The sequence below is a fragment of the Ostrinia furnacalis genome, unplaced genomic scaffold, assembly GCF_004193835.3.
Source record: "Ostrinia furnacalis isolate ACB-3 unplaced genomic scaffold, ASM419383v2 OfSCF2039, whole genome shotgun sequence".
In the NCBI taxonomy this organism is placed as follows: Eukaryota; Metazoa; Arthropoda; class Insecta; order Lepidoptera; family Crambidae; genus Ostrinia; species Ostrinia furnacalis.
Genome location: NW_021132278.1, coordinates 847,106 through 871,362, shown reverse-complemented (window position 1 = coordinate 871,362; position 24,257 = coordinate 847,106). Strand labels below are relative to the sequence as shown.

At 37.4% G+C, this 24,257-nt stretch overlaps 1 protein-coding gene across 1 annotated transcript; it reads right to left on the bottom strand.

Annotated features, from left to right (window-relative positions):
• Positions 1–808: 808 nt before the first annotated feature.
• LOC114354310 (sodium-dependent noradrenaline transporter) lies at positions 809–21,633 on the bottom strand. Its single transcript, XM_028306622.1, has 20 exons — positions 21,554–21,633; positions 17,846–17,907; positions 17,143–17,241; positions 15,973–16,135; positions 11,905–11,952; positions 11,734–11,817; positions 9,161–9,283; positions 8,170–8,301; positions 7,830–7,892; positions 6,726–6,903; positions 6,025–6,158; positions 5,211–5,350; positions 4,888–4,991; positions 4,660–4,784; positions 4,457–4,569; positions 4,051–4,188; positions 3,588–3,687; positions 3,337–3,437; positions 2,815–2,982; positions 809–2,327 (listed from the first exon to the last, which is right to left on the bottom strand). Exons 1-20 carry the CDS (start codon positions 21,615–21,617, stop codon positions 2,229–2,231), a joined length of 2,238 nt encoding a protein of 745 aa, XP_028162423.1. The 5' UTR covers positions 21,618–21,633; the 3' UTR covers positions 809–2,228.
• Between the last annotated feature and the right edge of the window lie 2,624 nt (positions 21,634–24,257).

Below are 24,257 nucleotides of genomic sequence, written 5' to 3'. Positions count from 1 at the left end.
CTACTACGTGATATTTTGAATCAATAGAACTTTGTCTGATTGCTTGAAAAAAAGAGCCAGAAAGAGCCTAGGCTAATAATTTACCAAAGGCAGGCATTCGTCGTAATGACACTCAAGTAATAGTTACGTATTGGAGGTAGAGTTGTTGTTGTACGCAGGTTCTACTTAATTTTTGTATGTTTTTTTAGTCCTTTAAGACAAGCATATAAATAAGTATGGTAGGAACTGTATTCCCATGCTTTGTAAATAAGTAAAAGGATAATGAAACACTTCATTTATTTACCTAATACATTTATTTTATAAATAAATGAACACAGTTTACATTGATTCTTGCAGCAGACAATCTAATGTTGATTTCGGACAACACTAAGTATTTACAATAAAATTTAATAAAACTTGCACAACACTAATTTTTACGTTAAATTACAGTTTTCCAACATCATTAAGTTTTAACTCGCGTGGAGCATGCAGTAAAATACATGTACAGTAGAACGCCGATTATCCGAACGCCGATTAACCGAATCGCCAATTATCCGAATTGGTCCTAAGCGTAATATAAAAAATTAAAACCAAGTAATTTTTGATTTTTTTGTTAGAATTCGGATATATTTCAACTGAGCGTTGTTGTAGCAGTTCTACAATAACGCCAAGTAGGAAATATATCTGTTTGTTAAACTAATTAAAGTTTATTCTATGTGTGACAGTTGGTTTTTCCCTATTACCAGGCTATGTCCGATTATCCGAATTTTCGATTATCCGAATCGACCCCGGTCCCAATTAATTCGGATAATCGGCGTTCTACTGTACATACTTAAAAGGGCAAAAACTTAATAAAAAGTTTTATAAACTCGCGCAGATTTACACTAGATTGCTAAAACTTGCACCTATAGGAAAAAAAAAACATAAAATGTGAAGGCCAGGTATTCTCATTGCACCAGTTTTGGTGGTAACAAAGCAATTAATAAAATTGAAAAACAATTCATTATTCTGATACTCTTCTATCTCATTTTCATCAAGATGCCAGCATGAGAGATGAGACAGATACTTAATGAGGAAACTATGAGTTAGTAGTTACCTACTTATTTGAAAGAATGATGACGAAATGTCGATAGTATCTCGGTGTTAGCTATAATTTTTAATAAAGATTTTTGTGTTCATTTTGTTTAAGCAAATACATATCGGAAAATACAGTAGAATAAGTACGTCTGTTTTTATTGCTAGTAAGTAGGTAGTACATAAGTAACTACAATGTGTGTACAAAAATAGGAAGAAGCTCAAAATATCTTCAAACTCTACATTGTTTCTCGTATTCGATTATGTTTAAATAAGTACTTATATTAAGACGTGTGTACATTATTCAGGCATACAATAGATACAAAGATATTTTATATACAAAATTATTGTGTTTGTCACAGATTTGTTTGCGAGTTTGGTCTATAAAGGACGATTTCTTCTGAGATGTTCAATAGTTTCCTTAGTATTATTTACCATCCAAACAACATCATAAAATCATTTAGATAAATATGATAACAATTTACGATTTCTACATTTATTTTTACCACTACGCTCTCTACAATTTGGTAATAATAGGCCAGATATTATAAATATCAATAATTAATTATTCTATTAGATAAAATCTACCATCGTCGCTTAATAAACATACGATTCATATAACCATTCGCAACAATACGGTAAGAGTACATTTTATTAAACTCTTAAATTACATCAATACCTAAGGCATTGCCTAAAATACAAGGATCTTTTTTAAAGGACCCATTCACATTGGATGAGCACATCTAAGTTTTTTAAAACCTAAAAGACGCATAAGTATTTATCGATGTTACAAAAGCTAACGTAGTCCATGGAGTTTTTTACTTCCTTACTTTTTATTAAATAAAATTCACTCTGAAATATCCCACACGTTCATTTCTATATTTGACTTTCAATATTGTGAATAGGGCCTTATAAATTTTATTTTAATAAGTTACACTACAAGAATGTAAATGGAAGCAATAAAAACGAAACATTTTCACAAAGGAAGATCTTTTTCATTTTTACAATGAATATTCTCAAAAAGTAGATTACGATGAAACATCTTCAAGATATTTCGTCACCTTGCCCGCCGTGTCATCTTCAAAGTTCTTACGTCCCGCCCATGTCATCATCAGATGATTGCAAGAAGAAGCTTCTCTACCGGCAGTTCTGTCAACTGCCCCATGATTGTCAGTTTAGACGTAGAGCCAGTGCTTCCATGTGAATCTGGTAACCGGGGCGCCTCCACGTATCGCCTCGTGTTCGGATTCTGGTGAAATGCAGCAGGCTACGCGCTGTAGAAGAAGGCAGGTGATTAATTAGTTAGAAAAAATAAGAAAATAAGTCAGCCTGTCTATTACCTTTTCACTTTATATTGTTGAATTTCGTTCAGAAAAAGAAAGATAAGTACACCTTGGTTATTTAACGTGAAAATGAACTGAAATACGTATGTATTCTCAAGTTTGAATACAGTAAGTTCGTAAGTCATTAGAGATCGCTTCCTAGCGATAAGACCGCCTAGACTGTACAGTTTCCAATTTCTTATTGTCAATGTTTTGTGTGGTAGAAGTTCATTGATCTACAAGTTTACTTTTAGCCTAGGCGCAGACCACCAACTTTTAGTTGGCCGTTAGTTGGGTCGGGCATGTTAATCAGTATGGAGATGTATGAATGTAACCGGCCGAGTCTTCATACAAATTAAAATCGGGCCCAACTAGGGTCAGTTAATGAATAAAAATGTTTTTGAGTCATATTTTAGGTATTCTTCAGTAAGATACTCACTTGTCGACAAGTGCCAGGAGTCATAACGAACTTGTAGATAGCGACCAGGGGGATCATGAGTATGGAGGAGCAGGCCAGCCCCCAGCCAAGCACCACGGCCCACTGGGGGTAAGTGTACGTCTGGTACACCAACGGCTGCTGGTATAGGAGCCCGAATACCACCACGCCCTGGAACGAGAGATTATTGTAGGACTCAGACTGAGGGATATCATTTTTGTTCTCACCAGTTGACGCCACTGTAGAGAAAGGTCCTAATGGTCCTATCACTCGCTAGTGCTAAGCTGGGATGTTATGGATATTCGTAACCGTAACCGAAACCGGTATAATGTTATTCCTATATCCGTAACCGTATCCATAACCGAAACTACATATCCATAACATCCCTAGTGCTAAGACAGTGGCACCAACTGATGACCGCTGCAGAGGTAAGAGGATCGTTATTGCACTCACTAAAGTGTAGCGGTAAGTAGAAGACTATTATAAGTCACTAAGGTGGTTAAATCTTCATCAAATATTACTTACAATAATAAAAGTCGGGCTAACAAACTTCCAACATATCCGCCAGTACAGCCCAGGTCTGAAGCCCAGCATTTCCTCAACGTCATCCGAAAACTTTTTCAGTCCTGAAATCATTCATACTTGCATAAGTTGTGTATGAAATATTTGTGTATCTGATATACCTTACAGAAAACGGAGCGTAAAGAAGAATAGTAATTTTGAAACTGGCCATGCCAGGAACAAATTAATTAAAGACCGATGAATTGCAAACATACCATAAAACCAAGATACCGCGACAGCTTCGAAGAGAGCAGAACACAGCAGGGATATGCCAGCAGCGTAGGTGTCCAGTAGATGGAACATGTAGATCCCGCCCTGAAAATACCAAGAAAACAAATGTAGAGTCTGCACCTTCAAGCTTTGCTTATTTCACCTTTCACCTTATACTTACTATACCATTTTTATCACCATGATTGGCTACTTTTGATTTGTTCGAAGTCCTACAGCTGGCCTAGAATGCACGCCATGATAAAATCTTATCGATGATTTAGACGACACGGGCTTGTCGTGCAAATTCGATAAAATGCCTCGATAAAAGTTTATCGTGGCGCGCATCTTAGGCCTGTATAACATGTTCTGGATTTATGGGTCTCCACGACATAAGAAGTTCTGTAAGAACTGTAAGTTCTGTGCTCAAAATCCTGTAGCTACTTCAAATATTAAGCTGTTCTAACTTACAGGAGTGACATTGATGCAAGCCACGCAGAAAGACACGCAGACCACGACGAAGGTGAAGTGCTCACGACGCAGGTGCTTAGCGCCGCTCGCGCGAGCTGCATCTAGAAGGCCGGTGATCACGCACTCCAGGCCACCCATCTAAAAATATCATTAATTACCGTCAGGTCATTCAGGAAAGTGTAGTTCTTTACAGAAGTGGGTAGGTAATCAACCAGACATCACGAGAAAAACTTTAAACTAAAATGTTCCACTTACTGGCTCTTAGAAAAATATAGGTGGTCGAAAATGTTGATACCTAATAATCTGATTCTCGTTTTGCTCAAGGAAATTAAGACCACGCATTGTAAATTCAAACATTTCAAAAAGAAACAGGAAGTGCAACTTTGCAATATTTATAACCACTTACTCCAGAATCTAATCCAAGCATTATCAACATGAAGAAAAACAGCATTGCCCATAGACTGGCACCAGGTAGCGTAGCAACTGCTTCAGGGTACACTTGGAACACCAGACCCGGTCCTAAAAGTAAAACCAATACATAAATACCTACTTAAGTATCCCCTAGCAAAGAACTAGGTACTGCATTGGACCATACATCTTTTCACATACCTTCAGTAGCCACCGAGGATATGGGCACACCCTGTTTGTACGACATGAAGCCCAAGTACGTGAAAATGACGAATCCGGAGAAGAAAGATGTGAAGCAGTTTACTAGGGTTGTCACAAGGCAGTCTCTGAAAAAAAAAAGAAAATGTAGAAACTCTTTCGATCACGTTATCTGGCAATAGGTCTTAGGTATCCATAGCTCAATTGTTATAAATAAATTGTAATAATTACCGATAGCAATTATTGTGGAAGGTATTGTAGCTTGCATATGACAGGTGAACTCCGAAACCAGCGCCCACCGAGTAGAATATCTGGACAGCAGCGTCTACCCACACCTGTGAAATGGAGACAGGATCTTAACCATACATAGGAGCCTAGAAGGTACGTATATTTTTATGACATTATAATTTTAAGCAGAACAAGCGCAGCCATAATAGTTTCACATGCCAACTCTTCACGAGAAGAGGCCAGTAATTACAGGAGATCGAAGCTGGAGCAAAGAATTCCGGAGTACAAGTATCAAGCTATGGTCGTTATCTACCATACCACTTTACCTGCGTATCCTTCAGTCTAGTCAGCTCAGGCTGCAGATAATACGCGATGCCCCTCGTCGCTCCGGGCAGCAGGAGGCCTCGGGCCAGGAGTATCGACAGCACCACGTAAGGCATGGTAGCTGTCATCCACACCACTTTACCTGGAAAATTGATTTACGATGATGCAAAAATATTTTTTTTTTTTTCATTTGAAGACCTATTTAGTTGTCACTTGTTGAGAACGGCTTGCATCAAATTAGTTAGTTAATTAATTTATTTATAAGTAAATATGATAGTTAAATCTATCATGAAGTCACATGCAATGAGAACGAGCGATTAAGCTCCCTTTAAACTTGACTCAATTGGGGGAAGCCGGGGCATGGTCTTGGTGGTAATTGCTGACGTAGTGAGGTCAGCATTACCTACAAAATGCCAAGAAACCATCTGCTGTGTTAAGTAGTGAAACACCGATGTAGCAGAACCCCGGCCATTCCGCGTCATCCACGTTCTCGTCGTCCACCCTGGGACCTGCTGCAGCCACGCTTTGCGTGCCCACTACCTAGACTTGCAGCTGAGCTGAGGATGCAGGGCGAAAGGCGAGTATTCTGCGCCTGAAAACAGAATCCCATCACTAGGGAGGATACCCGGAAAAAACCGAGCGAGTCCAGAAGCTCTGAGGTGGCAGCCCCACCACTGGACTAGGGTACAGCAGGTTAATCACCCACTTGCCCGAAAATACTCGATTAACGAAACGAACACATCAATTGGCGTAAAACCCTAATGAATGAACTTATTCTCCTGTACATATTTTAGCTTTGGTGAAGTTGTTGCTTACCAGAACTTTTGACTCCTTTGAAGAGTGAGAGGTACAGCGTGACGTAGACGAGCCCGAGGCAAACTGTGAGCTGCCATTTGGGGAAGCCCAGGTCATTGAGGCCTTCCGAGTGTTGCATCTCGAGCACTGCCCGGCTGCAAGTTAAATAAGTACCCAATAACATCATCATGATCTTTCAAACACGATCAATAGCCACGATAGCCGAACGGTGAAGGGGTCGGAGTGGCCGACTCGCGAGATCCGATAGGAACGCCGGTTCTAATCCCACCGCCGCTCGACTATTGTGGTGAGCACACTCGTAACACAAGCTTATTTAGCTTAACACGAGGGGCTAACGGGACTATTAGTATTTTGGGCAATACAAATCTTAAAAATAATAATCTTAAAAAAAAACCAACTTGACTGGTGCTATGCACTTCCCAACACTAGTTTAAGATTACTGCCGAAAAAAAACCATCTCTAACTGGTAATCCGTACCGGGATGTCACGTGAAGCCATTACTGCCTACATTCGTTTTAGTTCAATTTTTGGTCAGCATTTTCAAATCGATGGAAATTAAGTAATATTGTTTGTTCATGAGCCCCGTAAAAACGATAGTTAGTATACGTTTACATGAGTCCATTAAATTAACGATTCTATTAAGTAATTCGTTCGAGGACTTTTGAGGCTTACAAAATCAATGTATGAGGTATTCAACATACTGAAAGAACTCCGAAGCCGGTGTGAAGTGCGACAAAGGTCCTTGATAAGGTATTTCGGTCCGGTTGGTGTTGTTGAGCCTTGCGGCATCCCAGCACTGGTCGGTGTTCCAGGCGTTGTCGCAGTGCACCCACGGGAGCTCTGAGCGAGCTGACGATACCAGGAAGTAGAAAGCCCAACCTGGAAGAAAAAGTAAGGTACTCATCGTATTTTAAAACTTGTTTGCTTGATATAATTTGCTTCACATCATTCATGTGACTATTAATTCTTGCCACCGTTGCAACTATTGTGTACCTACTTAGGATCACAGTAATAAAAACTCAGCCAGTTATGGTCAAGTGTGTTTCAGGGTATCGTCAAACTGACTAATGCTATGGACTCGGAAGGAAATTAATCAGAAGAAACTAGGTTACTCTGATTAGGAATCTGAGATGAAATTCATCAAAGTTTAAGATTAAGCTCTATATCGTAGCAAGTCCTCTCGAGACGCACTTCTAGCACAAGGTGCGTTATTCAAATACTTAGTTAACTTATTACAGTGTAAAACGAAATTTTACGATCGCCCTCCAATTGCCAATGGATTAACGGCCGATGTAACCACTTGGCTCCAGTATTCGCTTGGAAATACTCCAAATGCACCACTAAATAACATGCCAATCTGATAACGGTAAACTGTGCTTGATTTGTTCGATTTAAGTCTACTATTAACATTGTGCTGGCTCAGGAAGACAGTGTCTACCCTTAAATATATTTCCGACTATAAAATTATCACTTCACGGGATTTATTGCAACAATTATTATTAATTTATTGATGCAATAAATCCCGTGAAGTGATAATTTTATAGTAAAAAATGCAACATAATAGTTTAAAATACATATTATATTTCCGACTGCATTGTATCACTATCAACTCAAAGGTCCAATGACAGTTTAAAACTTTCCCTCAGGACCTTGGCTCAGGACAAACTTGACATTAACTGGTTGGGTTTTTATTGGCGGTCAAGCTGAAGATCCTGGCTACACAGGAGTTGCAGCGGCGGGAATAGCCCTGTTATCGACTACATAAACTATTACAAACAAAACACGCTAAGATGTAACTTACTCACCAATAATAACATTATAGTAAAATGATACGTAAAATGCGACCATCACCGCACAAAATCCAACACCTGAAAAAAAACACAGATTTTCAAATGACATATCAAACTACAACTTAAATTGGTTATGTAAGTCATTTCATTAGTATTTTCGGCAAATCATCATCATCATAATTTCAGCCAATTCATTCATTATCATCACCATGACTTCAGCCACAGGACGTCCACTGCCACGCCACAAAGTACGATAAGTATCCCGTATTTTTCATCCAATCCAGTGATATCGTCGATCCATCGAGCATAACACACCACAAAAGTAATTACCTACATCTTGAAACTACATACATACCTTTGAACAAAGGGCAGATCTTCCATATAGTTATGGGCCCTTGTCGGTTGTACTGTCCTAGAATGAGTTCCATGTAGAACAGCGGCACCGCCCCGAATATAAGCATCAATGTGTACGGAATGAGGAAAGCCCCTGAAAATGGAAATAATTAAAAATTTCATGATATACCTACTTGTAATTAATTATAGTACCATAATAAAAAACAAATTTAAATCCACTAGAACAAAGATGAAAAACACTTTATCAGCGATAGTATCTTAATGACGTAGGATGTCCATGTAATAGTATCCTACACATTTACATTTTTCACATCAAGAATACCGGTAGTATTAAATAATATTATCAGCAGTCATTATGGTTCATTACAGTCGTACAAAGACTTTAAAGTACTACAATTTTCTGAAATATTTAATATCGTTACCAAATGGAAACAAAAGCATACACTTAGCATCTGGTTATTCTCACCACTCCCATTACAATGCTTTTAATCATAATAGCATTGCTGCACCCAAAACGTTCTTCGTAAGTGCATTATGACATCTCTGAATAAGGTGCTAAATAGTGGTGTGCCTGTGTTGTCCGGGTGTAATGTCGATACCTATTTAATGCGTGACTAATTTATCGATAAATTATCGATCTATTAATAATATCTAAAATTTGTAATTTAATATGAAAGTACATTTTCCTACTGTTTTACTTCTACCTACGGCCCGAAAAATCAATCAAACAAATTATTGGTTAACATTACAAGCAAGTAAGCCTTTGGAATCGATGTTCTGCGAGGCCCACACATATTATGGTTAACGTTGTCATTATTTGCGTGCATATTATGGTTACCTTGAAATTACAAATACATTGTACTTATACCTCCTCTCACAACAACCCCTACACGTTCTTGGTTTTTGGCAAGAAACCAATACCGGTAGGTACCACTCTCCACAATCTTTCGATATCTGCACGCGGTACATCCCTAGCCAGCCGCAGCACTCACCGCCGCCATTCCTGTAGCAGAGGTAAGGGAAGCGCCAGACATTGGCCAGGTCCACCGCGAACCCGATGATTGAGAGCAGGAAGTCTGCTCCCGTGCCCCATGTCTCGCGACCGTCGTCTGGGTCTGGAGGTGAAAAAAGTGATAGGGACACAAAGAACTCACTTTTAAAGAACATGTGCGGTAAAGAATACAACCTTTTATGAATTTTCAATTTTTGGTGGTTAATAAATTGAGATGAATAATAATTTGGGAAGGAACTTTTTATTAGCGTAGTAAACAGTCGTATCTCAAACTAAATTTTAAATAACTTATAAGTCGAATTGACTAAGGTGGGAATTGAACCCACGACCATCTACCTACTTTGAAGAGCAGTCGCCCGGTTGGAGAAAGGTCGAGGGATAGATTCTCACCTTAAGCGATTCAATTTTTTCATGTTATTTAAAATTTAGTTTGAGATGCGACCGTTTACGCTAATAAAAAGTTAAAAAATATGGCTTTTGTCTAGAGATGAATAATATTTCGGGAAGGAACTTTTTATTGTCGTAAACAGGCGCATCTCAAACTAAATTTTAAATCTATACTAATATTATAAAGCTGAAGAGTTTGTTTGTTTGTTTGTTTGGTTGAACGCGCTAATCTCAGGAACTACTGGACCGATTTGAAAAATTCTTTTTGTGTTGGATAGCCCGTTAGTTCCTAAAGGCTTTAGGCTAATTATTATCACGCTTAGACCAATAGGAGCGGAGCACCAATCAATAATATTTCAAATCGGTGATTTTTTTCCTTTTGAGAGCTGACGCTGCGTAAACGGTTAAAGTTTCGCAAAAATCATGTATGACAGGATTGTTCCCCTTTAAAAGTTCTTTAAAAAAGTCCGCGGTAGCATATGTCTATCTTTTAAGGTTGGCTCATAGTAACCATTTTTATGCAAAAAAAAATCTGTTTTAAAATAATGCATTATTTGCGAAGGTGTTTTTATAAACATGATATTAATCCTTATCCAAATAAATAAATTATTCACCACAAGTATTTAATTTTAAACATTCTTGCCCTTTACACCATTCGATTTCAATAAATATCTTAGGAGATATCGCAGTTTTAAAATCACATCGCAGCAAAATAATGATCAAGTACTACGCGCGCTACTGATGGATCAATGCACAGCCTAAACCGCTGATCGTAAAGATTTGAAACTTGGACGGTATGTTCTTTGTATGACGTAAGCATCTGATAAGAAAGGATTTTCCAAAATTCTACCCCTAAGGAGGTAAAAAGGAGGGGCAAAGTTTGTATGAAATAACGAGATTCCTTCGTCCAATCTACTTAAAATTTTGCATAAGCATTCTATAACAGAATTAATGGAAGACGTGTTTCGTATTTTAGTGAAATGCACCCCCTAACTATGTTAAAAAGGGGTAGAAAGTTATTTTAGTGGTGATTTGCTTCAAAGTTGATATTAATTACTCATTAGTGCATTTTTTTACAATCATGACGTCATGTTAACGACTACCATACTCTAGGGGCCTCCACTTAACCTCGGAGTGGGTGCCCGCTGCGTGCGCTCGCCCAACAATGCATAGTAATGCATGAAAGTCATGCCGCGGGCACCTGCTTGCGCTGTATACATAAACTCATTTTCGCGCGAGAGTTTTGGCGGAGGCGCTTGAGGTAGTGGGAGTAGTCTTGAGGAAAAGCTCCTTCTCCCACGGCCAGTGGCATGCTGGAAGCTTGGTGATTCTAGCACCCGTAGGAAAATATAAAAAAAAGTTTACCAATAATACTGCGGTAGGTGTAGTTTTCGATTTCGTTCACCGGATCAAAGGCCGAGCTGCATATTCATAAAATATAAGAAAAAAATATTTTCATGTTTATTTAACCTGATTTTTATATTTTAAAAGTATTCAAACATTTAGATAATAACGTTAAAACATTTAAAAATAATCGTATGAGAACGTTTTCGACTTCTCCACGGACGAAGTCGCGGGCAAAAGCTATTTGTAAAATAATTAGACTAAATTAATAAAAGTGCCTACCCAAAGTCATTATTCCACGCGGACGAAGTCGCGGGCACAGCTAGTAACTTATAAGTCGAATTGACTAAGGTGAGAATCGAACCTACGACCATCTACTTTGAAGAGCAGTCGCTCGGTTAGCGAAGGGTCGAGAGATCGATTCTCACCTTAGGCAATTCAATTTTTTCAAAATATTTTAAGTGCTGAAATGAATGTTTTTATTTTAAAACATGCAATAGTATGAAACAACGTCACATAGCTTTGTAAATAAATAAGTACCTAAGGGACCATTTACTGCGGAAAAACAAAAAGTTTTCATTCAATGATATACCGAATGACTACAATGCTTCGTGGACATGCTACGAAGTAGTAACACGCATTCGCTACGAGGCCATGAGTCGTAGCACTGTCGTAGCCTCGTAGCTTATTTATATTTACTTAGTAGTTTCGTAGTAGCATTTGCTACGATAGTATTATTCTGTAACTACGTGTAACTCTTACTTTTGGTGAATTCTTAAATACATTTTCATGGTCCTTAAGTTGCTTAGAAAATATGCTTACCTCCTGGTTTAAGACTACTCGTTCTAACTCGTTTTGAACTGTCACTATAGATACATTCTTCTTCTATTTGTATTTTAGGCTCCTCTGCAGACAAAAACACAAAATATTCAAATGTTTAATAGCAATAGGTACATGTAAATTAATTTTAAATATTATTTATAGATCGCTTACTTTTGTAACACGACAACGTCACAACGGAGCCCTTCGTTGATTTGTGATCTGTAACAAAAGAAGTTCGTTAACTTTTATTATAACCCAAGTATCAGCATGGTATTAGTTAGCTACGTTTCTGAGCTCTCCTTTACCTACACACTGTGTCTCTTATCTGAACATTTATAGCTACCTACTAACATTATAAATACAACAATTTCACTCTATTGTCTATTTTTACATGTTGCTCCTTCGAACAATATCGATGAATGCGACTTAATCGAGTTGGGAGTCCGCTGCTGAGACCGTCCATTATGGTGAATTCCTTCATACCTTGAACTTGTCGCCTGAAAAATAACTATACTACCTTTCTCTGCGTATATTACGTATTCATAAACTAGCCTAGTCACAAAATCCTTTACCAAGTGACCCTAACCGAATTCGTCCACGCACCTGTCCCTATTTCCTGGCATCCGCCGTATCTCAATGCCCGCCGACTTAATACCGCCGGCATTCGCGCCGCATAATGGGATGCCGATGTGGAAAAATTCCGCAATAATCCCGAGGTGCGGATCTATCGGAATTCAAAAATGGAACTGGAATGTGAGGCGTGCGCGCCGGCATCCGGTAACGACTTTATTAAACGCCCCAGTTTGATTGCTATATTTTTTAATCGGTTGATCAATTAGCATATTTTAATGGGTTTGCAAATGGCATTATATGCTTATAATACGTGGGTAAAACGCAATTGAGACTGAGATGACGCGGTCTGTTCAAGCTGGTCGATTCCCAGTGGATACAAATTAACACGAGCATTAAATCTGGAGCTACCGTCATTTGACATTCATAATTATGTTTGTAAATGTGTTTGCCCGCTTTCCAATCGCGAATATCTGCCTAAATACAATGTTATTCATATCGTAATTGTAAAATATCTACTACACTACTTTTTCTGCTATGTTGTCTGTTTCACCTGTCCCGGAAGCTGTCTGTTTGTAAATCTAATCTTACAAACTCAATTGACCCCGATTCCGATTTAGCCGAAATTTTACATAGGTACCTACCTACGTAGTTGGAAATAAATGCATTTTTAGTAATCCCGAAAATAGGACGTATACAGTGTGAGTCACGTTAAAGTGTACATATGAAAATAGATGAAACTAGACCTATTTTAATCGACAAAAAAGAGGTCAAAATTTTTTTGAGATTTTTTTTTAATTTTTTATAGAATTTTTTTTCTTCCAATTACGTATTGTAAAGAAAACGTAATAACTTTTAAACTAAGCGGTATATCCTGATAAAATAAAAACAGTGATAATGCTAAATAACAGGCGATACTAAAAAAATACATAAAATACACAAAAATTGCCAACAAATAATAAAAAATGATAAGTTTTGAAAAAAATCTGCTTAAAAATTCGTGTTTTTTTGGTTATTTGATAAATTTCTCCAAAAAATGCCCCTATAACAGGTGGTTTTTATTGTTTTGTATTATTCTCTATCGTATTACCTTTGTAAAACCAAAAATTGCATGTCTCTATCCCTATCACAACATTTGCTATGATAGTTTGAACAAAGGCCTACCACAACATTATTCGTAGGGACAATTTTAATTTTAACTAAAATGCTTATTTTACTTCGAAATCTTTTGTTTTTACTTGAAATCTAACTTGTCTTTATCAAAATTACAAATCTAGAGCCATTTTCAGTTTCGTTGTTAGCGAAGCGTTGAATGGCGCGCCCGGAGAGGCTTAGTTCAAACGATCATAGCAAATGTTGTGATAGGGATAGAGACATGCGATTTTTGGTTTTACAAAGGTAATACGATAGAGAATAATTAAAAGTAATAAAAACCACCTTTTATAAGGGCATTTTTTGGAGAAATTTATCAAATAACCAAAAAAACACGAATTTTTAAGCAGATTTTTTTCAAAAAGTATCGTTTTTTATTATTTGTTGGCATTTTCTGAGTATTTTATGTATTTTTTTAGTATCGTCTGTTATTTAGCATTATTACTGTTTTTATTTTATCAGGATATACCTCTTAGTTTAAAAGTTATTACGTTTTCTTTACAATAAGTACTTGAAAGGAAAAAAAATCTATAAAAAATTTAAAAAAAATCTCAAAAAATTTTTGACCACTTTTTTGTCGATAAACATAGGTCTAGTTTCATCTATTTTCATATGTACACTTTAACGTGACTCACACTGTATTTATTTAAATGTCCAGAGAGCATAGACGTATCTACAAAATCTAAAAACCGGAATTAAGTTACCTACATTCAATAAAAAGTCTTAGACTGAGTTGCACCAACTAACTTTAACGGTAACTATGACGATTTTGTAAGGTGTTTGACAGATTTTTTACGTTGTGTCGTTGAAGTCAAAGTAAGATGGTGCAACCCACCCTTATAGTTTACTAAACTTTCACAACAAAACAAAATTGATTATTAGAAATTTCTCATTTCGTACCATTAGGTGATACCACAGATGACTGGCCAGTAATAATCGACCGCCTAAACCGTTAAATATTGGCTCATCAAAAATTAACAATCTCCCCGACGTTCCCTTGATGATTTCCGAGTCCAATTTTTATTACGCAGCATCAATTTTTGGAATATTATCCTTTCCTTTGAAGCAGGGTTAACAAACTTGATCAAATATTTTGAAAACACGTGAGTTTTATTTGTAAATAAATACTTACAACTCTACATAATATTATTATAGCTACGTTACTATGTGAAATTGTGAATACCATTTTCTTACAGCGTCTTTCTTTAATGGAATAGTATGTATTTTACAAGAATACTCTATGTAAAGTTCACTGCCTCGTAAGCTTTTATCCCAATGGAAATCAAAAGCAGACTCAATTACAGGTACTTAATGTATCTACCTACTTGGTAAATACCTACCTCTAAAGTTATGGCATAATTTATGAGGACTGCACGATATCATAAGTGTTGTTTTATTATGTTTTTCGTTTTTCATGCACCAGTTATATTCATCATCCATTCCTCATCTAAAATTTTCGCGTTTATCAAGTTTTGAGACACTTCAACTTTATATTGCATCTTATTTTAAATCTTTTCAGCGGGTAACCTGACAATATTGGCAAAAATTGGAATCTCAATGCCGTGAAGCTGCAAAAAACAAAGCAACGGAACCCGAGAGCACAGCTTATTGCCTCTTCACCTCCGTCTCGTTGACTAGGCCAAACAACTTTATTGTTTTCCTATAAGCGCCGTCGATGTTATTGGTCGTGAAGTGAGAGTTAATTATCCGATACAATTGAAAATTCCTGCGATGCTTCAATGCCTTGGTCAATAATGACTTCGTGGCTGGATCGTTAAATTGGGAAGAGCAATAAGACCGTTTCAAATATCAATTCTTGACTTCTAAGCTGCCCAATAATTTTCGAGTTACACAGTGGTCTCTTATAGGGTTGTCTTGACATTCTTCTGCATTATTGCACTATTTTAAGCTACCCCTAGTTTGGATGACCGCGCTATATCTGTTAACAGTCTGCACGCCCCTGAGTAGCTAGCGCCGAGTCAGTGGTGCGGGGCAAGCGCGCTGTTTCTCGTAAGATGACGCCAGGGTTGTGACCTCATTTATTGCTCCAACCCACATAATACAAGATGTTGAGCTCACTTACCAAAAGCCGTCAGCGCTGCGGCTCAGTAGCGCAGGACTAGCGCAATGCAAGGAGGTCGCACACTCACCAAAAGCACGCGGGGTGCTACTCGCTGAGCAATATCCATCGTCGCGTACACTGCGGCCGCCGGGCGTGCCACTAGCGCCGCGACTCAGTAGCGCGGGACTAGCGCGCTCATCCTCCTAAGATGACACCGGACTCTGACTCTGACCTCAACTCACACGATAGGAGAAGTAAAGAAAACCTGACTCACCAAAAGCACGTGGGGTACTACTCGCTGAGCAATAGCCATCGTCGCGCACGCTGCGGCCACCGGGCGTGCCACTAGCGCCGCGGCTCATTAGCGCGGGACTAGCGCGCTACTCCTCGTATGATGACACCGGACTCTAACCTCCAACTCACACGATAGAAGAAGTAAAGAAAAACACACTCACCAAAAGCACGTGGGGTGCTACTCGCTGAGCAATAGCCATCGTCGCGCACGCTGCGGCCGCCGGGCGTGCCACTAGCGCCGCGGCTCAGTAGCGCGGGACTAGCGCGCTGCTCCTCGTAAGACGGGGCCGTGTGGGTGACCACTCCGCTGCCGGAGAGGGAGGCCTGGGTAAATTAGTAATTTCAATTAAATTAATTCATTTAAATGTTTCCTATTAAGAAGCAAAATTAGCCTTAACAATAATTAGGTAATAGTCAAAGTCATGGTATATTGCTCAGGACTAATAATCCTTAAAAAAAGGCACGAAAATTCTTGTATAATTTAAATGGCTATAATAGACATCCGAACTCGAAAGATACCTATCGCATTAATTTATTTAGAAAAAACTGTCCTGATTGAGCAACAAGCCATTTCATAATTATAACCTACGTAAAGTTCCTACTCGTATATGAAACAACCTTGACCTTTAACCTTGTAAAATTTCAATAGATATCTGGATAAACTGGATAAAAACCAGATTCAAAGAATTTATCAGTCGAACAAGCATTGTTTCGATGCACGTGTAAACCGTAACAAAATAGGCGGCATTTCATGAAGCCTTATTGTTTGAATTGACAGGTTCCGAGGCAATGATTATTGTTTTATCTGGACTCGAAACAAATGATTGATATTCCGTATGTGGAGTAGGATTTCCAATGCACGTGTAACGAAACGAAAACATTAAGTAGTTTAGTCAATAGCTAACTTTTATTCATGATAACAAACTTAATCGAATTACGTCGATATGAAGTCTCGATAATCATATAGCTTTGTAATCCAATTAGGTAGTTAGTTACTTATTTCCTTGAATTCCAAACCAACTAGGACTTAAGTAAGAAATCGATACCTAAGTACTTGAACGACACAATTATAAACTTCTTCGAATGTTATGATGTATGAACAAAGTCAATTTTTTCGCTGTTAATAAAGCTCGCGTCATTAAAAGTGAAAAAATAAAATATCCGGAAATAATACAAAAAGTATGTAACAAAATTGATCAATTAAAGCAAAGGTACCTCATCAACTAATTTCCGTCAAAATCTCCTACCAATTTTACGTAGATAATTCCGTATTGGTTCTTGCCCTACTATTCGTCTTTAAGATTGTAAATTAGCCATCTTTCGATTCTTACCATAGTAGGCACCTTCTCAGGGTAGCCATCCTTGTCGCAGTGGTGCCTCCGGGCCGGCAGCGCATTCGTCAGGTCCGGTTTATGGCCCTCATCGGAATCCTGTACAAATAATTTTTTAACATTTTAAAAATATCGATCACACACATTTTCTTCTGCATTGAGATGTCACACTACGAGTAGTACCCACTTTGTGCTAAAAGCTCAAAAAGTTAACAGGCTTTTGACCAATTCCTATTGAATTATATGAAATGATGATTCCTTTTCAGAAGCAAAGCTACTAGAAAATAGAATAATAGGTAGGTTCAATTTAGTAAATATCTTCAGTAATTAAAACATTAGGATTACAAGTGTATTTTCAGGTAGACCATCTTCGGCTTAAAGTTACGAAGTTGAAAGTGAAAATACTTTTGCGAATCCTTTAAAGTGTTTAGAAGAATTTTAAAGCGCGGTATTTATTTAATTAAAATAATGATGTTATCAAGTTTTTCTTTGTTAAGAAGCTATGTAAAAACCCGTAGATAAAGTGCAGTTACAATAGATAAAATGTGAAGGTAAATCATAGTAAGGTAGATAAAATAGATCTTAATTTATCTGTCAATATTAGGAAGCGCAGCGTACAACCGGTCTGTGTGGAAATCTGTGGGGGGCCTTTGTCCAGTGGACGTCCTTTCGCTGAAACAAAAATGTGAAAACTGAAACCCACCTGAGCCCTGTGAGGCGAGGAGCCACGTCGAGACCCGCTACTGGGGGACCTGTTGCTCGCCTCTGAAACAAAACAAACAACTCTTTTTGGTAGAACATAATATCGTGTTTTCAACCGACTTCAAAAAAGGAGGAGGTTCTCAATTCGACCCGTATGTTTTTTTTTTTCTATGTTTGTTACGCGATAACTCCGCCAATTATAAACCGATTTTAACAAATCTTTTTTCTGCGTATAGGTAATACCTCAAGGGTGGTCCCATTTAAATTTAATAACATAAAAACCAACCCCCAAGGGTGGAAAATTGGGGATGAACTTTTTTATACGCAATATCTCCGCCGATTATAAATCAATTTGAACGATTATTTTTTTGTTGAATAGGTATTATCAAAAGGGTGGTTTCATGCGAATTTAAAGAAAATATTTCACCCCCAAGGGTCGAAAATTGGGGATGAACTTTTTATACCCAATATTTTCAATTTTTAGTTTTTTTTTGTGTTCACGCATTTGAAATCGGTTTTATTTTTAAAAAAAGTTAATTATAGTTGCAGTTGAGACATATAAAAAGTTTAAAAAAAGTTCCTGGACTACATCTACAAAACATACGTTAATGCTTATGTAATGAATCCCATTAATTAGGCCCAGGTTAATTACTACTTGCACCCTCAATGCCACGTGCCGCTGCATGTGACGGCTGCCGGCGATTGTTCGATGCACGTGAAATATTGCGATTTGAGTCTACACGGTGAAAGACTTGTTTCTGTGTTTGTTATTAGGTATGTTCCTAGTTGTGGTTTCATCATATTACGATCGTGACATGTACTTAACTAACACAGAAAAGAAATTAAAACTATACCAAAACGTATTTTGTAGATTGTAAATTTATTGATCGGTGAAGTGGATATTAAACAAAATAAAATAATTTAACCCAGCTGATTTTCATTCTATGTACAGTCACGGAATGAAAAGGTTCGTCAGTTTTCAAATTGATTCCTTCAACGAATCGCGAGCACATATTACCTTTTGAAACTATGTTACAAAATAATCTCGAGTTAGAGAAAATAATCTTTAACTGTTCGTCAGTAAAGTTCAAAATCATTCAGATCAAAGTTGTTTGACGATTTATCTTGTCAAGAAGATTAATAAGATTGATAAACTAAAACCTTCTTATTGGTTCAACCTGCCATTATTATTTTTCTTAAATAAAAAAACCTATTGTCAATTGGTCAATGTCATCATTGCATTGCACTGATGGGATAGAAAAATAAACGAGCAAAACCTTATTCGTTAGCAAACGACATATTTATTTAAATGTTAGCAGCACTGTTTCTTGCATTGTTATGTTGGCAGGTTTGACTCTTACAGTACCTAGTGCAAGCGAAAACCGACACTAAGGTGACGAACCTTTTCATTCCGCGACTGTACCTAGCTACTTATAAACAATACTAATAAAACATTACTGTAAGCTTTAAAATATAAAATCTATTTCTAAATACACAAAAAAGTTGTAGATATGTACAAAGCCTGTAATTTCCTAGAGTAAGTAGAGTAAATATTGATTTAATGATAAAGCTCTATGTCATTAAATACTTTAGCAAACAGTCAACTTGAGTCCATTGTAGTAATAGACAATAACAAAATAACAATGTTTTTACGTGGTTGTATAGTAGTACAAATGCACAAGGTCCAAGCTGTCACTAAGCTTCGTTTCAAAAAAACGCTGCGGTTACCCCGTGGTCGCGTTGCGGTCACATTACGCCTTATTCATGCCAGTTGTATAAAACTATTAAAAACTTGGAAAACAATTATTTAGATCATTTTTATGCGTTCTGCCTGTTTTATTAACATCTTCGAAGACATAAAAAAATCAATCATTAGACCTAAACATTTTCTGTTTCAAATCTATCTCTCTCTAAGTTTCTAAGACGGAACTGAAGGTATCCTACATTGAGTTTTGTGGTGGGAAACTTGCCTTTCGATCGGCTACCAGTTGTGTGGTTCTCTGACTTCGTAGTCGCGTTCATTACGCTTCGCGAAGTAATAATTCCTCTAATCAGTTGCAACTTGGTAATTTAGAATGTTTGTTATTCAATCAAAAGCGTAAACATATTTACCTAAATGAATAAAGATACAAACACACATGATGCTAGTAAAATGACATGCTTATTAGCAAATTTAAAAAGAGAGAGAATAAGTTCCAAAACGTATATTATATATTTATAGCAATGCATAACTGAAAAGAAACTGCACAGCTACGGTACAGTCAGCGTCATATAATTCGTGACACCTAAAGTAGCTAAAAAGCTCGCAACACGCTTTGTTACAATTGGAATAAGGTTGGGTTGTCAACTTTTTGGCCACTTTGGGTGCCACGAACAATTTGACGCTGACTGTACTAACTTTCCAATTAAAAATACACACTACTGTTTATTATTGTTGCTGCAAAAGTCTTTTAAATGAAAAGAAAACACTCGATAAAGTTTTCAACCGAGCAAAACAGCTCATGTAAAAACTTTTAATAAGCAAGCCAACTCTTCAAATCAGTTATACTCGTGCAGTTTCACACAATACTTTCAAGGGTTTGCACGAGCTTTTTAAGTTCATTTCGTATGAAAAGCTCTTATGTGCCTTAAGCAATAAGTGATCGTGGTTAAAAGAACTTTAAAAGTCTATAGACGCAAAATAAGAGAAAGAGGTTTATAATAATGCTTACACGAAATATGGTATTTCATAAAATAAGGCGAGTCCAAAAAGACTTCGGCCGGGTGTTTATAAAAATTGAAAAATTTAATTTTAATCGAGAATATGTAAATATAAAGCAAAATTAATAACCTAATTTGGCGTCCAGGTAATGTGTTGATGCGCAGTAGGAATGAGCTTGTACAGTCGCGGAATGAAAAGGTTCGTCACCTTAGTGTCGGTTTTCGCTTGCACTAGGTACTGTAAGAATCAAACCTGCCAACATAACAGTGCAAGAAACAGTGCTGCTAACATTAAAATAAATATGACGTTTGCTAACGAATAAGGTTTTGCTTGTTTATTTTTCTATCCCATCAGTGCAATGCAATGATGACATTGACCAATTGACAATAGTTTTTTTTATTTAATAGAAATAATAATGGCAGGTTGAACCAACAAGAAGGTTTTAGTTTACAATCATAATAATCTTCTTGACAAGATAAATCGTCAAACAACTTTGATCGGAATAATTTTGAACTTTAATGACGAACAGCTAAAGATTATTTTCTCTAACTCGAGATTATTCTGTAACATAGTTTCAAAAGGTCACATGTGCTCGCGATTCGTTGAAGGAATCAATTTGAAAACTGACGAACCTTTTCATTCCGTGACTGTACATCAGGTAGTATTGTTGCGCCACCATGCGAGCCAGTCGGTAGTCCCGGCCCATAGAGTTTCAATAACTAAACTAAGCGTTTAGATAACTCTTTTATAATGCGAACAGCTAGGGACTGGAATTTGCTGCCTGCTGCTGTCTTTCCTAAACACTATAATCCGGGCCTTTTTAGGGCAGACATGTATCATCCTAGACTGCATCTCACTTAACACCAGGTGCGTTTGCGGTCAAATACTTGCCTTGTCTTGCATAAAAAAAGCGAAATCTCGAATTCCCTTCCCTAGCTCCGAGACCTGTCTTTGTGAAAATTCTTCTGTAAAAATTCTATTTTACTCTATCATAGCTCAGAAGCTCACCACGACTGTTGTCCCGCAGCTCGCCGGGCCCGACGCTGTTGCCCAGTACGGGCATGCCCGCCATGCCGGCGGCTACTCTCCCTCCCCCTTCATGGTACACCTGCGACAAACAAGAAACGTCATCATCGTAGGTCATAGTCTCCACTTCATGCATTCCATGCAAACTAAAATCTTCATATTTTTTTTTATCGCAGTCGATATCGAATGCGTTTGAAGTAAACTCACACTACGCCCCCTGCAGAAGCACGACCCTATCTAATTTACCAGAGGCAAATGGATGATTTGACCTACACTATTCACACAGCCCAGTAGAGACATATTTTTTTTTTATACACAACGAGGAAGCTCTTGGCCTGTATCTCACCTGATGGTAAGTGATGATCAGGCCAAAGGTGGAAGCGAGCTTCACCCGGAATCCTCAACCACGGAGGAACTGGCTATCTTACCTCTAACTGCCGGAACACAACAATGCCGTTAACATTGTTGTTATGGCGACAGACTTAGGTAAGATGGTGGTAGCTAGCCAGGCGGACTTAGAACAAGCCCTACCACCAACCAAACCGAGCAGAAAAATCTGCACCCACTGGGAATCGAACCCGGGACCTCTGCGTCTGAAGCAGGTGGTATTACCACTAGACCACAGAGGCGGTTAAATTATTATTATTTCACAATATTTATTTATTGCAACAAGCCTAACCTATACATATTCGAAATAAATATTATTACTAAACAAGCTCTTGCTATAGGTAGGTATGTCTTTTTCTAAAACCTAAGAACTATTCGTAATTTATCACCAATAGCCCAATATTTCTTTTGTAACACGAGCCTGTAAATTGCCAGCTATCTCGGTAACATAATTTGGAAACCTTTTAGCAAAATAATGAAAACTCTTTGTACCCCACAAAACAGTATAAAAACGTATAACATTATTATGTCCGTATTTCTCCTCAAAATGGCGCCTATTTTTATGGCGCTTGATAAGAATTCAAAAGATTCTTAGCTTCTACACGTTTCTTCTATTATAAACCCTTCACGCCTCATTAATTACAGTTGGGCCACTGAAAAGTGTATTTCCAGCCGCATCTCGTCTTACATTATTATCATCATCATAATTTAATAGTTATCAAGATTTAAAGTGTGAAAAAGTCATCATTTTGTAACGACGACGTAAACATCACAAAGCACGATTTCCTGCAGCCATTTTCTCCTACTATTTTCTTGTGGTCGTCGGTCCATCGGGCGAAGGAGAGTTCTATTCTACGCTGTACGTAGAATGTGCTAATTATTGTAAACATAATTCAGTCTAAAAAAACATTCAGTCTAAGTCTTATTTAACTAATTTTGTTTATGTATCGTTGTTGGTTTCTATAAAAATAATTTAATTAATTAATTAATACCATAAGTGAAAAATCTTTAATAGCATCCTAATTTGCCTACAAAAACTCGTAGACCTATTGAGCGCTACGTCGTAGACTCGTAGTCAAGCAGCTACGAACTCGTAGTTCGTAGCGCTACGACAAATATTGAAAGTTGGACAAGTGCATCTGCTTCGGACGTCTTCGGTGTCGATTCATTTCTTAATTAAATGCTGTTATTTAAATTTTGAAGGTTTTTAGGTTTTGCGAAATTCAAAGTTTTCACATCACATTTTTTTACGTCCGTACGAATATTTTATGTAAAACATTTTTTTTACATACTACTTATAGGTACAAATGTAAACACAATCGATCAATAATGAACCCGTGTGTCCTCTTTGTACGACTTTGTATGTTGATACGAGTAGATACAGATCGACACTCCTTAACAAGGGATTTCCGACCTTTTAAATGTAATAACTTCAGGTAGTTCATGTCAAAATATTGTGTTTATTTACATCCCGTGAATCTGCGCAGAAGAAATTTGATGCAGAACGGTTTAAGGTTCGAAGGCAAAAACATTACCAATTTGATGCAGAACTTTTTAAAGCTGAAAAATTACAAATTTCACCATGCAAGGGCATCCTTACTGACGTTATGAAGGCTGTGCCAACATTATAAAATTAGTTGTATGAAGGACACGTTAACTTACGCGTTCACAAAGTAGAATGGGCGGTTGGCTGCAGATTTGCTTTATTCAAAAACGCACGTTACGCAAAAACACTTAAGTGCTACATATGCTATCCGGCGCTTCTTTCAACATTTTCTGATTTGGAAACACTATATCTAGCTCTAATATGAAAGCGTACTATAAATAAATACTCTTTACGTGAAAATAACACTCTTCACCCATCTGTCCAATTTGGTGGAACTTATTCCAATATAATACCAAAAAGCCAAAAAGTATTGAGGAATACCATGCAAAAACGCGCGATTCACGCGCTTTAAAAACGCTTAATCTGTAACGGCGGATAATTGTTCGTGAGGGACAGTAATGGATGCGTGACAAACCCTCCACTCCACTCTTAGCGAGTAATCAATTATGTTCACACTCTACGCTGCCTTAAGGATGCCATTATTTAAGTACACCTATGTACAAATATTATCCATTTAAGGTTCGAAGGCAATAAATGATTTTTTTAATACTTTACTAAGACTGAGTTGCACCAACTTACTTTAACCGTAACTATGACAATTACCAGTGTTTTTTGTATGGAAGTTGACAGTTTCTTAAAGTTAAAATAAGATGGTGCAACTCAGCCTCAGGTTGGGTTGCACCATCTTACTAT

Coding starts and splice junctions, on each gene's coding strand:
- LOC114354310 (XM_028306622.1), bottom strand. CDS start 21,617: ATGGCGGGCATGCCCGTACTGGGCAACAGCGTCGGGCCCGGCGAGCTG. Junction 17,908..21,553: donor GCTGCGGGACAACAGTCGTG/GTGAGCTTCTGA, acceptor GTTTTGTTTCAG/AGGCGAGCAACAGGTCCCCC. Junction 6,904..7,829: donor TTACTATAATGTTATTATTG/GTGAGTAAGTTA, acceptor TTTTTCTTCCAG/GTTGGGCTTTCTACTTCCTG.